Here is a 14,231-nt window from a genome sequence, read left to right on the forward strand (position 1 = left end):
CTCTTACTGCCAAAACCTGTTATTTGAATGTTGTTACAAATGTGAAAAATAGTAGCTTCTGTCACACTAATACGTGTGCACATTTGTATGCAGCAGGCCCCAGAGGTTCCAGGCGACTTCTGGGAAGGTGTAGCTAAGCACACAACGGCCGCTTCCGAAAGTAATCTCATTCAGCGGCAACTAATTCTTCCGTGGATAAATAGTCCATGACTCAACAATACTTTCTATCGACTGGATTCATCAGAATGACTTGAATTTTAACGTACAACTGTAGTGATATTACTAACACTACCCTTCCATATCGATTGGACCTGCCATTTATTTTTTATACTTCCTGGGAGTGTACATTTTTATTTATTTAGTACATGCTTTTGACAATGTGTTAGGACTATCATCTACTGATATCTCGCATTATATTAAATGAATTAATGGCTCTGTTTATATTATTCACCCTGGTTTACGACTTTGCAGGATATTGAACATATAAACGTGGTTTGTGCACATATTTTCTTTTATTATTGCCAGTGGGGTGGGACTAAGTCCCTTGTACTGCGGCCACTTCTGGCCTATTGTACCAGCCCGCAGATAATACGTGAGGGTGTTTGTGGAGCAATTGGTAGAATGAAGATTGGCAGGGGAAACCGAAGTACTCGGAGAAAACCTGCCCCAGCACCACTTTGTCCACCACAAATTCCACTTTACCAAACCCCGGGATCGAACCCGGGCCGCCGAGGTGGGAAGCCAGCGACTAACCGCTTGAGCTATGGCGCGGCCCTTTGTGCACATAAATCAAGTTGTTTAGGTGTATATGAAGCCTTCAAATTTCATAATAATATAAAACATAATTTCTGTTAATTATGATGGATATGCATAGCTCTATAGCAAAGTGCCTCCTTTAGCTTTCTGACCATATTAATTCTGGTTCCCATAACACCTCTATTAATTTGCTGCCCCTAAACAAGTCTGGCTTTAAGGCATAACAGCATTTTGGCTGCAAGTTCAACTATAATTTTATTCTAATAATATTCATCAGAAATTTTCTGATTGGAAATTTGATGTCCTTTACAGAGTCAGACTTGAGAATGGGGATGATGACAAACAAAGAGGAGGAAAAATACAAAAGTCAGCCGATACCCAGCAAGTGACAGCAACCCTTTTCAGCAATGCTACTATAGTAGAAACGTCCACCAACAATATGGGGCGTGCCAAACACTCTTCTCCAATGGGAGATTCCATAAAGTCTTTAGCGAGTCAACTTTTAGATTCACAATATTTTGAAAAAGACAGCGATGAAGGTGAAACAGACAGCGACGAAGGTGGCAGTGATTCAATGGTGGACAAAGATGTAAGAACGCCACCTAAATTGAAGTCACAATTGAAACATAAACAGAGCAATCAACGTGTAAAATTACTGCCAAAGACAACCGAAATCCCAATACACTCACATTCCCATGAGGATACCGGAGAGGAGATGAACCTCAAAGGAATTGCCGTCCCCGTTATAATTGAAGACGATGAGGAATTAGAAAAAACGATTGAAAAACTTTCATATACTGATCCGAGCGACACACGGCAGACTGTAGGTGACATGAACCAAAAGAAGAAATCAACAACTACGATAATGACAACACTGAGACCCTACTATGAATCACCGTCATCTGATGTTGTGTCGACGTGGGTTCTTCTTAGCGGCAGCAGCTCTCCAACAACCCCTTCACATCTGCTAAACAAGGAGAAGACACACAGCCCAAGAGTCCCAAGCAGCCACAAAACTGCAGTCACCACACCAATATCAGAACACTTAAAGACTACTTCAGCAGCAACTAAAGTTTCATATAAAGACTTGAGAGGCACCATAGAGCCGTATTATCATCAAGGAAGTGGTGGCCTCGGTCCCTATGGGAGCACTGTGACTCCTTCAACAGTAACAAGGAAACCTGTTCGAATAGGCAGCCCAACATCAGCGTTATTCTCTGAAACTGCAAAGCCTCATTTGCGTCAAAATGAAACACTGGAAATACTTAAACTTTCGAAAACCAGGAAACCAAACCCAACACGCACGACCATTAAAATGCCCACGACAACAGCAGCGGCAACAACAGTAACAACAACATCTGTCCCAACTTTCTCTACGAAACTACGGCCTCTTAACCAACAAAGCAACAGCCAGAAAAGCCAGCTGAGAGGGACAACAGTTAGACCAACTGCAGTCGCAGCAGACAGACATCGAGACACCGAGGAACTTCTCAGGCCTATTGCCACAGTAGCTACTCCTGAAAATGAAACCACCTCTTCAGAAGAAAATAACGCGGAAGACAGCAGCACCGATGCATCTCTAGACACGATGACAAAACGCCCCGGACGCCCAACCGGAGGAAACAAGAAAAGGAAGAATAACAAAAATAGACGTAGACGGCCCAGCAATAAACCAGAAGTAACTGAAGACCCTGAGAGTAAAACTGGAGAAATGAATACCACTTTCACCAACAACAAAGTGACGACAAAGGAACGCCCTCTTTCTACTAGGATATATAATTATCTTGCTCGAGAGGTGATGCCTTCCGTTGGAGTGGGATTGATTGGTCTCGTGGTTACAGCTGGACTTGCTGGTCTAATCATGTACCCTTTTGGCGGAGGACTTGCCACAAGGCGAACTTACGAAGAACAAATGCCTCCACACCAACTGCACCCCAGCGCATACTATCACCATGGCGAATATGACGGCGAAATCGACAACAGTCAGTCGGAAGAGGAGGTGTTTGGGAAACTGTTAGAGGGAATGAATGATAAAGGAGAATTTACTTACAGCGGTATAGGTGAAGAAACAACAGGTTATGCTGGAGCACCAGGGATGGATCTCGATCAGGACTCCAGATACAAGACTACGGCTGGCGGCGTAGAAGATGGGCAGATGTACAGTTCGGCCGGCATGAGATACGGTGGAGTAACAATTGATTCTTCACAGCAGGGTGCTGCAAGTTTCGCAGGTTCTGGGAAGAACGAAGCAACGTATCCATATTCCCATGGCAGCCAACATAGTTATGGGAGCAGTTTGCGTGCCGCTGACACACAAGATAGGTATCAGTACGGGGGAATGGCTACAAGGAGTGGGGGCATTGGAGACTCAGTGAGGGAATCTCAGCATCTGTATAGCGGAACTGTAAATACAGCTAAAAAGCAGTATGCGGTGGGAAGCATTCACCTCGACGGCAAGCCACACCAACATGCAGGCTCTCGGACTACTGCATATGGAGGGCTATATTACACGCCAAGTTACACAGCGTCAGAATCTCATGCGCTAAACGCTTACGGAGGATTGACAGCGACAGAAGGGCCGGCATATGGGAGCATGCAAGTTGACAGTAAGCAAGGGCTGCGTCATTCAGCGAATACAGAGAAATCTTCAGAAATGAAACATAAAACAATTAGCATTTTGGAAAGCATCTCTGCAGGAAATGAGCAGTATAGAAGAGGCGTTTCCGAGAACAGACAACAGTATAGGGGTGGCATAGACACACAACCTCGATCAGGGGGCAGTATTATTACCGTTTCTGTCACAAGGCAACCGGGCCCACGCGGAGTGCTTGAAGATACACAGACTGAGCAGTTTGTAGAGCATGAGCATATTGAAAAAATTTCAAGAAATAAGCAAGGTTCAAGTCAACGAAAACATGAAATATATATGAACAGTGACGCTGAGGATAGAACTAATGGGAAGCGGGACAGTAAAAACGGGCCTGGAAGTTTATCAGATATCTCAAGTGGAATATCTTCAGAGTTTCAAAAGACGGAGTCACTTATTTCAGGTTTTGTTGGACATGGACCTAGGAGTTTAAGACTCAAGCGAGATACCAATGAGTCTACGAAATTCAGAATTCCAGATGGGGATGTGAGAGACAACGAAATTGAGACTAACAAACTGAAATACCCTGTAAATAGAAATCTTATAGGAAAAGATTATCAAGATGAAAGCAATGAATTGCCTACTCACTTGATGTTGAAAAATTCTGTAACTTTACTTGGGGACATACAAAAGAGGGAAGGGATTGTCAAGGCATCAGTAGGAAAAGAAACAACAGAAACAGAGACATCCACGGTAAATGGCAGAGTGACAAATAACCCAACTGAAGACACCGAAAACGTTAACACTGTTACGTTACCAAATGAAAGCTCTACCCTCGAAAATGAACTACCTACGACGACACATTTTAACGACTATGATACTAGTGGTGAATACGCTGATATACAGAGTGACGAGGAATATGATACAACCATTTCCCCCGAAATGACGACAGTGTCTAATGAGATATCAACTAAAGACGCAGATATAGAAATGACAACTAAAATCCCAGAATCACAATTTTCCCTTCTAGGATTTGTTCGACGTATTGCACGTTTCAAGCTTAGAATGGGGCTAAACTTGTTGAAGAGCACATCTCAAGCACTTACTAATTACATAGAGAGAGTTCAGAGACGAATGGACAAGGATTATAACAGTTCCAAAGGCAGTTCAATTAATGCAAGAATAATCAAGAGAGACACTTGAAAATTAAAGACTACTTGTAAAATAAATCGAAGAAAAGTAAGTTAAATCTATTCAGAAAGCAGAAAGCGACTTAGAGGGCAGTTGAACTCTGAAGCAATTTTATACTGCGAGGAAAATAAAAGAAACATAATTAAGTTTAGAAGGAATTTGTAACTCTTATGGAACGTATGAATATGATCAATTTTTTACGAGAGTACATTATTTTATGAGTAAGTGTTACATTTTAATAAGAAATATGCACAGAAATCTTGTATATTCATGATAGTTACATTTCTACACAGAAATAATGCTGTCATATGCAGAATTTTATTCAGCTTATGAAGAGCAAATTAGATTGACAGACAAACGGAACCTCAGAAATTAACATAGTATCGACTTTAAATCAACAGTGCATGATCTGATCCTTGTGCAAAATTATATTACAGTTATTAACAGGTCAGTTGATTTGAAAAGAGAGTGAATGAAATTTTGTCCACATGATTCAAGTAAGGACAGGTGAAGATGACACTTGCTGTAGTGTACAGCAAGGAAGCTGGTGTTATCATAATCTGCCCATCTATGAAAACAGCACAGTGTACCACATAGAGAAATTACAGCATCATATCTGTTATTAGATGCTTCAAAAATAGTAAAACGAAAAGCTAGGTCGATAATGACTTGGGTTTTTATATTAAATAAGTCCATTATGAAAGTTCATGATATTTCGCAATTTACATAGACAGTTGAAGTTGTAAAATAATCATTTGCATAATTTATTCTTTTATGAGGAATACCTTCTTTTAGGTTGTGACATCATGTACTTCAGAGAGACCACATGTTTCAGTGGTACACATCACCTCTGTCTTTAGAGTCGATTAGCAAGCCAAGAAAGAATCCAGCAAGCTAAACTGAGCTTGCCTCCTGTTACCTGTAGTTTCTAGTTTGGTTCATTTTTCGATCCTGAAGATGGAGACCCTATGATCCTCCGAACCATCGGGCTGTCTCAGTTACAACCATGAAGACTGTACTCTTCAATCAGTGAGAACTTCAAATATAATATTAGTATTTATGTTAACTTCTAAAATAAAATATTTAAGAATTCCGAGGAATCTCTTGGCCTGCAATACACACATAATTGTCTTTAAACATTTCAAAAATATTTTCTGTGCAGCTGTTAGGGTTTATCAGAGAAAAAAATGGTATTCAGAATTCCGTGTAGATAGTCTGATATGTAGACAGGATTGCATCTTCACATAATAAGTGAACAATGTAAACAAAGTTTTAGCTACACTATACACTGCACTAAGTTTTACAAAGGTACATTGTACTTAGCTAAAATGAAGGAATCTTTCTGATTACAGATCTAATGCATATCACCAAATCAGTGGTGTAGGTGTTCATATCATTTTAATTTATATAGATTGGGAATATAAGTGTTCATTGCATCAAGGCAATAAACAAATCACTGCTCTTGGGGTCAGAAAGGGTTGCGATATTTTAGACAATGTAAATGAAAAGAAAGAAAACGCATGCAGAGTTTATTGATTTTCTTTTTGAATTTGACATATGGGTCTTGTGATAACAGATAGACATTTTAATATGTTATAAAATTCATTGTTTTTCCCACTGTTTCTTTTTATTAAACATATTTTGAATTTATCACGGCCTATTATTCATTTAGGTGTATGTAAATGAAATGAGAGTGTATACATATTATTATTTAATAAATAGAATTACTAAACGTGTTGTAAGTACATAAAATTGGAGACACATTCTAATGTACTTCCATAGATGTCTGTGCAATACAGTTTCTTCAAGAACTATTACACAAATATGTGCTCACCAGTACGATACAATATGCAGCTTATGGCTAAATACATGTACAGTGATGTTGGTCCCAATTCATTGCAATAAGTATACAAATATATTTTACGAAATATTACACCAGCAGAAGTGCAGAAATAATATTAACTTGTAGAATAAGTTAATACAATTTACCTTGGACCACTATAGTGTTGGTCGAAGGTTTAATAAACGCTCATGGCATGATTCACATAGTTCTCTGCTGTTAGGTGTGTCTGTGTTTGTAAAAATCTTAGATGAGGCCATTCTCTATCAAGGGAGTTTTATCAAATGTGTAAAAGACTGAATTCTGATAAGAACATACCATATGCCCTAATCCATGACTGGTGAGGGAGATAATTTAACATTCACAATTTGATGCTACATAAGCTCTGCAGTTAGAAAGACACCATTAAAGAAATCCAGAATTGAGCATGATACTGTATGATTATCAATAGAAACAAATTATATAGAAGACACATGAGAATTTTAATGTTCCACTATGTTGGAGATTTTAATTGAATTTGTCATATGGACACTGTTATGTAGTCATTACTGAGATTACACAAGAAAATGATCTTTATGAATGTGCTGTCCAGATAGTAAATTGGGTACTTCCATTCGAAAATACTTCTGGGTGGAATTTAATCTTAACTAGCAGGAATCTGAATTATTTACAGTGTATTAATTAATAGACTTGTATGTAGTCCTTCTAAGTATCTTAACATTACCATATAAAGAGATATAAATACACAATTTCTTGCAGATAGAAAAACACAGTGTTTTTATTGATCATTCCATTCAAGTAACTATGTATGAAATAAAACAAATATATTTTCTGTTTGTATGTCATACAACAATTTAACCTGTATTCTTGTCTCGATGTTAACAGAGCATTAAGAAGAAACTGCTAAAGATCATCATGGTGAATTTCAACTAATAGCTCAACTAATAATAAGTTTTTTAATCATCGACTAATGAAGAATAAATGAGAATACAAAAGGCGGTACATCAGCTGTTTATGGATTCCAAGAAATAATACGATTCAGTTGAGAGGGAAATATTGTACAATATTCTTGTCAAAATCTGTACTTCCATGAAAATAATTAGGCTAATTAAAATGTGTTTTAATGTGACCCATAGGAAAGTCCATGTAGATTAACATTTGTTTCTTATTCGAGAATAGTCCGACTCGGTGACATTCTCTACCAGTATTGCTCTTCAAGTATACTTTTGAGCATACCTTTAGGAGGCCCAAGAAACCCAGGCCATATTAAAATTAATGAGACACAGCTGCTTTGGATTTATGTTCATGATGTCAATTTAGTGTAGATTAATATAAACATAAATAAATAAACATAAACAGTGATAGATGCTAATAAGGACATTGGTATACAAATAAACACAGGAAAACCAAGTGTATGTTAATGTTTTGTGACCTGAATGCAGGATAAATTTGTTACATCCTTTGAAAACTTGACAAAGTTCAGATATTTGAGAATGATGCTTACAGATCACAAGTGCATTCATGAAAAATTAAGAGCATAGAGAAGTGCAATTTTACTTGCAGTTTTTTGGCGGTGTGAGGCTTGGTCTCTCACAGTAAGTAAGAAAATAGTTTGCCGATCTTCGAAGACAAGGTGCTGAGGAGAATATTTGGGTCCAAGAGGAATGAAATAATGTGAAGTTGGAGACAACTGCATTTTCAAGAGATGCATAAATTGTACTTCTCGCCAGATATTAGAAATATGAAATGAAGGGGGATCAAACATGTATCCGAACTTCCTCCCTCCTGTCCATCTCTCCTTATCAGGGTTCTTAGGTTTAATACTAAAGGGAATTAATTACAGGATTTGGCTTCAATGACGGACATACTCTCATAAATATAATTAAGAACACATAAACGAAATCTGATTGGATGGAACAGGCAGCCGGATAACATGAGAATCTCAAGGGTGTTAACGGCCCAAACCACCAGCGTCAATGATATAAAGATTGATTTATTCACCACTCGAAGGTACCACGAAACCTCTTCGCCCGCTCCAATACTGGGGTCGTGGGTTCGAATCCCACTCTATGTGTCTGTGTTTGTGTGCGTTTATTCTATGTTTGTGTGTCCTTTGTAGGTAGCTGCCTTGCGACGGGCTGACTGTGCACGGAGTCCTACCGACTGTGTATAGGATTAAGAAGAGAGAGAGAAGGTACCACGAAATACCTAGGATGAAATATATAAAGAAGTACAATGGAATGCACCGTTCATTCACGTACTCTTTGGCAGATTCAGAGTCAGAGATGTAAGTGATTTTTAGTTTTGAGTTAGCATTTCGAAATACAGCGCTACAAACTCAAAAGCGCAACTATTCAGAAAATACGTAATTATCTCAACTGATAGGTTACATACAAACTAGGTGCCTATGTCAGAATTGTTTTCTTGGCAATTACAACGTTTGTTTCAACATTCGGAAAATATCAAGCTCGGATTCGAGTCGCTTTCGAACTTCCAGTTCGAAGATTTACAGTTGCACAGGCCTGTTAAGGTGGCAACAAGCGGGCGCCTTACTATGTCAGAACATACATTGAAACATTGCATTGCAAGTGCAAGACAAAACAACGCGTTCTTAAAGTCACAATCATGGTTTACTTAATGGCAAAATATATGTAACGTATATAAAAGTATGAAATTTATAAATCGGTAAAAATTAAAATGATTATAAATATATGTCCTATAATTACTTAAATCGAAATAATAATAAAAGTATTTAAACGGCCAGAAGGAAGAAGGCGAAAGTAAGAAAGAGAAGAAAAGAGAAGTGTATATAAAGTTTTTGTGGGGAAACCAGAAGGAAAGAGATGATTGTAAAGACTCTACAAGGAAATGGGAGAATAATATTAAAATTAACCTAAAAGGAGTAGAATGTTGTAGTCTGTACCCGTCCTGCTCAGAATAGGGATCAGCGGCGGTCTGTTGTGACCAGGGAAATGAAACTCCGTGTTCCATAAAATGCAGAGACTTTCTTCAGTGGTTGAGTATTTATTGGTTGGAAAACTTAGTTCCACGGATTTGGTTAATTAACAGGTACATTAATAAAATCGTGATTCATACCAAGTAATTAACAAGTAATTTTCTCCATCTATAAGTGAAGACGAGCTTTTTTATGGTAAAATTCTTCATCACAGCTTTAAACGTAGAAGGACATTGACAAAAAAATAATCTGGTAATGTAGGGACTTCACGCGTTCCGCATCGTGCACATGACTGAGTCTAGCATAATTAAAATTCAATAGAGAATTACATTTCTTCGTCCTCTAGAGAGGATATCACGACCTTATGTCTACAAAATTCTTTAATTTTCACACAGCTACAATTGAACTTGTTTACATATGACAGAAATTTCCACTGTGACCACATATGCCTGTGTTCCAAGAACAAGAGAAATTTCAAGGTACTGACACTTTCTTTAAAATTAGAGTTTCGTAAAAATACTAACAAAAAGTAACATATAAATATAAAACTCTATTTCCGGATTTAGCGAAACTATGAAAGTGCAGGAAACAACAATTGTACCACATCTTGTATAGGAACACTGGAAAAAGTGTAAACAAATTCCATAAATTAAAATTCAGCTCCAATAACTGCAAATATTGATGCTGTCAACCTATTATTATTATCAAGAATGCTACTGTTCCAAAACACGCTTGATATCTCTGTTTCCTTCATAAGAGACTTCTGATTTGTGATATCTGCACAACTGTGATGTACAGAAAATTTCGTCAATGCTATCACAATGTAAAGACTTATTGCTTTCAAATTAAAACGTTTAAACTTCTCCTTTTCGCACAGCTTCCTTACTCGTTACAACTCTATTATTTATTTCCCATTTCTTCGCATTTTCCTTTCTGTTATTCAACTTCGGAGAAGCGTAATCCAGAATGGCTGGCATTGTCGCGGTTAAGTTCATATTTGGTGCCAGAGTGCTTCTTTTCTTCCGTCCCAGCAACATTGGCACGAGAAGTGCCATCGTGGCTGGGAGCATGCCAGCTCCCACAGCAGCTAGGACTGCTTTTCCATTTCCTTTTGGCTTAACTGGCGTAGAGATGAGCCTTACCGGTACTGGTTTAGTGTCGTTCTCTATTCTCTTATTGGCGTCGTCTCTCTGGGCTTCATCAACAGTCTGGAATGTGCTCTCCACCTCCAGCAAGCCACCATGCGAAGTTGTTGTGTTCGCTGTGCCATTTAGGGCAGGGAGAACTGTCAGTCTGACACTACGAGTTGCAGTGATAGGTCTTGGGTTCAGTGTGAGGGCTCTTTGGTATGAGTGATGGCGAATAGGCTTGGAATACCCTTTAGTGCTGGACAGCAGCACCCACTCACCTTCCCCACTCTCAGGATAATTCTGCGGTAGTCCACCGTCGTGATAGACGACAGGAGTTGGAGGTCTGCGGGTTACCTCATGTTTATAATTGTCATCATACTGATGCTGATGGTGAGCAAAATCTGTTTCTTGATATGGCCATGGCTTAAAGTTTCCAGTTCCTCCCGGTCTATGTATAGGAACTGGCCAGTTTTCAGGTGTTCCCTCAGTGATAATATCAGGATGACTTGAAGTTATCCATTGTTGGTGATGCCCATGGGTTGGTTTGTAATTGTAATCGCCTACAGGTCGTTCCAAGTGAAGTACTGGTTTATGGACCGATTCTTGTGACCAGCTGTCATCTGTTGGTCGGTTACTCACCAGGTACTGTGGCTTTGATGGCTTCTCATATTTCCAGTCCGTTGGCCTCTCACCATGCTGTGGTCTTTCCCACGGCTTCGAAGGCTTGTCGGAATTCCAGTCTTGTGCTTGAGGTCGGCTCTCCCAGTGGGGACGCTTGTTGCTTATATTTGATGATTGCCATTTTGAAATTTTGCTGGAAGACCACGGAATTGCTTCCAGGGTTACCCATCCATCACGGTCGTCATATGGATGATTGTGATGTTGGGCTTGTACCAGGCTCCAGTGAGGCTTGGATTTGCCGTCAATCGATACAGAATCCGGCTCGTTCTCATCATCAAGATACAAGTTTGCTAATCGATTAGTTGGTTCTGCTGTAGGTTCAAACGCAGTCAGATCTTTACTCTTGTCCTCACTAAAGCTTCTATTGTCACTACTGTCAAACGTTACATAAGACGGTGGTGTTTCGTTCTTTGAGTACTGCTTAGTGGAATTTAATTTAGAAACAGCATAGTCATTGAGAAATTTCTCCAAAACTTCTTGTGAATAAGGTTTGAAAGTGGGGGGAGTTGTCGAATTTATGTTGATCGTTTCACTGCAACTCTTTCCATTAGAACAATCAATTGAATAATGAGGGATATGGGCGGACGACCGCGGATAGACTGTGGTAGTGGAAGTGGTTGGAGGATGCGACGATGTGATGAACTCTCGACGCCACTGTAGGTCGGACATACTTGGAATATTGGCGTTGGATCTTGTAGTGCTGTTCAGTTGATCTCCAATCGAGAATGGCCTTGATGTGATAATTACAGAACTGAGACGTGCTCTGCCAGCTTCTTGATATGGGGCTGGAGCATGGTACAGAGCAAGATGTCGATCAGATGACTGCGAGAACTGTAGCGTAGACGACGAACATCTCGAGTGGAATAGACAAAGAGCAGCCAAGAGTGGCAATCTGATATTCCTTATCATGCTCTCCAGTATAGAAGTCACAATAGTGGATAGATGTCGGATTTTTCATATGTTTCCACTCTTGCAGTGCATGCTCCACATCCAACCTGCAACATGAACAAACGATACAACTTAAGGCACTTCCATTTTTACGGGGGTAGGCAGATACACAAGTACCTAATTTTATATTTACGCTCCAATAAAGAGCATGTTCACAGGTTCTGCTCAATTCAGCTCAGCAAGGGAAACAGAGGTATGTTGAAAATACAGACACGTGTAATACATCCGCTCAGACCTTTCAATATTCCTGGACAAGAATATTTTGCTGGGTTGCTAGGAACGCAGAGAATCGAGATATGCCGAAACAGTCGATTTTGCACCATTTGTGAACATTACATTGGTGTTAATTTCTGACTACACTACTCACAGGTGCAATACGAATCGAAACACCAAGTTATATTCAGTAATTATTAAGTATATGTTAAAATGAAAGATTAATTGCCTCGAATGCAGCAATAAATGTACTCTGTACCAAATGTGTAGTAATTTTCTGTGTAATATACCCGGTCTTTCCGAAAAGAAATCGAGCATATTTTTTAAACATTCGTTCTTAAACTTACAATTTAATAAGACTTGTCTCCTTCAAAGTACTCCCCTCCACTGTCTGTACACCGCTTCAAACGTTTTTCCAGTGCTAGAACGCGTCCCGGAACGAGTTTTGCGGGACAGCGCGTCGGTCCCATAGCGATTTTTCTTCTAGCTCTTCTATCGTCCAAAATTCGAAACCTTTCAGATCGGATTTCAAATTCCGGAATCAAAGAAATTCTGAGGGGGCCAATTCTGGAGAGTAGGGCGGTTGGGGGGGCGGAAGCCGTCTCGTGCTTCGCCAAAAATTCACGGATGAGGGCGACGCGTGAGCAGGTGCGTTGTCGTGGTGCAGCATCCAGGTCTGGTACCTCCACCCCTCAGGCCACTTCCTTCGTTCTGCCTCCCTCAAGCGCTCCAAGATCTCCGAGTGAAACTGTCCATTGACTGTCTGACCACGTGGAAAAACTCATGATGAACGAGGCCCTTCTCATAAAAAACGATCAACAACACCTTCACATTTGATCGACTCCGACGTGCATTGGTCGCGGCGACAATTTTCCCACCCACTGCAATGATTGAGCTTTTGTTTCGATATCGTACACGTACACCCATGTTTCATCACCTGTTACGACATTTTTCAGAAAGTTTTCGTCAGCATTTGAACGATCAAATAGCTCCTTACTGACCATGACACGGTTCGCTTTTTGCTTATCTGTCAAAAACATGGCACAAATTTTGCAGCAACACGATGCATCTCAAGTATTTCGGTCAAAATTGTGTGGTACGAAATTTTACTGATGCCTACTTTTTCAGAAACTTCACGGAGAGTTAGGCGGTGATTTTCACGAACCGCAGCACTCACTTTCTCATCATGATCATGGTCCGTTGATGTGGAAGGCCGTCCAGATTTGGGATTGTCTTCGGTGGACTTTCTGCCCGATTTCAAACGTTGGTACCATTCGTAACACCGTGAACGGCTTATACAATCCTCTCCATAAGCTTGCTTCAACATCTGAAAATTCTCTGTAAAAGTTTTTGCCAATTTGGAACAATTTCAACCAACAACGTTACTCTTCAAGGTCCTTCATATTTCAACTTGCAAAATCGCAAGAGGCACAAAAGACAGGTTGTTTCTACCGCATGTACTCGATGACTAAGTGATGTGGCGTGATCGGGCAGGTGTCAGGTTAAAGCTTTAGGTGATCGCTACAAAACACCACTGTCACGAGTCACCTGTGTTGGGTCGTTGGCGCCCTATTTAACAAGTTCAGTTTCTCTTTGGACAGACCACGTACATTCTACACATTTTATCGCTCCCATAAACATTTAAGGATTCAAAAATGCGTAGGTTATGTAATAAATATGGCAAATATTGATTATTACTGTCTGATATTAAATAAAACAGAATATTAACAATCAAGTTCCTTCCGTCAAATGTGACACTTTTTTAAGTTTTCCACCTCGTCACCACCTGCCTTACATGTTTCGGCTCACCACGGAGCCATCATCAGAGGCATTTATAGTAGAAAAAGAAATCACCAACACACAAAACTTCACTTTGTCCAAGATAGCCACGTTCCAGTTAATTAAAATAATTACAAATAGTTAAAATTA

The 14,231-nt window shown here is 39.7% G+C and overlaps 2 protein-coding genes across 3 annotated transcripts in view; one reads left to right on the top strand and one right to left on the bottom strand.

The window, feature by feature from the left end:
• LOC111867800 overlaps window positions 1-8,471 on the top strand; it is a 35,493-nt gene extending 27,022 nt beyond the window's left edge. For both annotated transcript variants that reach the window (XM_023857966.2, XM_023857967.2), the window contains exon 4: window positions 1,069-8,471. In XM_023857966.2, coding sequence (XP_023713734.1) covers window positions 1,069-4,546 — 3,478 coding nt within the window. In that variant the 3' untranslated portion in view covers window positions 4,547-8,471. The remainder of the gene's footprint in view (window positions 1-1,068) is intronic.
• Window positions 8,472-9,150: 679 nt separating this feature from the next.
• LOC111867799 overlaps window positions 9,151-14,231 on the bottom strand; it is an 11,490-nt gene continuing 6,409 nt past the window's right edge. The window contains exon 2 of the mRNA XM_023857965.2: window positions 9,151-12,136. Within this exon, the coding sequence (XP_023713733.1) occupies window positions 10,185-12,050 (1,866 nt within the window). The 5' untranslated portion in view covers window positions 12,051-12,136 and the 3' untranslated portion in view covers window positions 9,151-10,184. The remainder of the gene's footprint in view (window positions 12,137-14,231) is intronic.

The sequence above is a fragment of the Cryptotermes secundus genome, unplaced genomic scaffold (assembly GCF_002891405.2).
Source record: "Cryptotermes secundus unplaced genomic scaffold, Csec_1.0 scaffold536, whole genome shotgun sequence".
Classification (NCBI taxonomy): Eukaryota; Metazoa; Arthropoda; class Insecta; order Blattodea; family Kalotermitidae; genus Cryptotermes; species Cryptotermes secundus.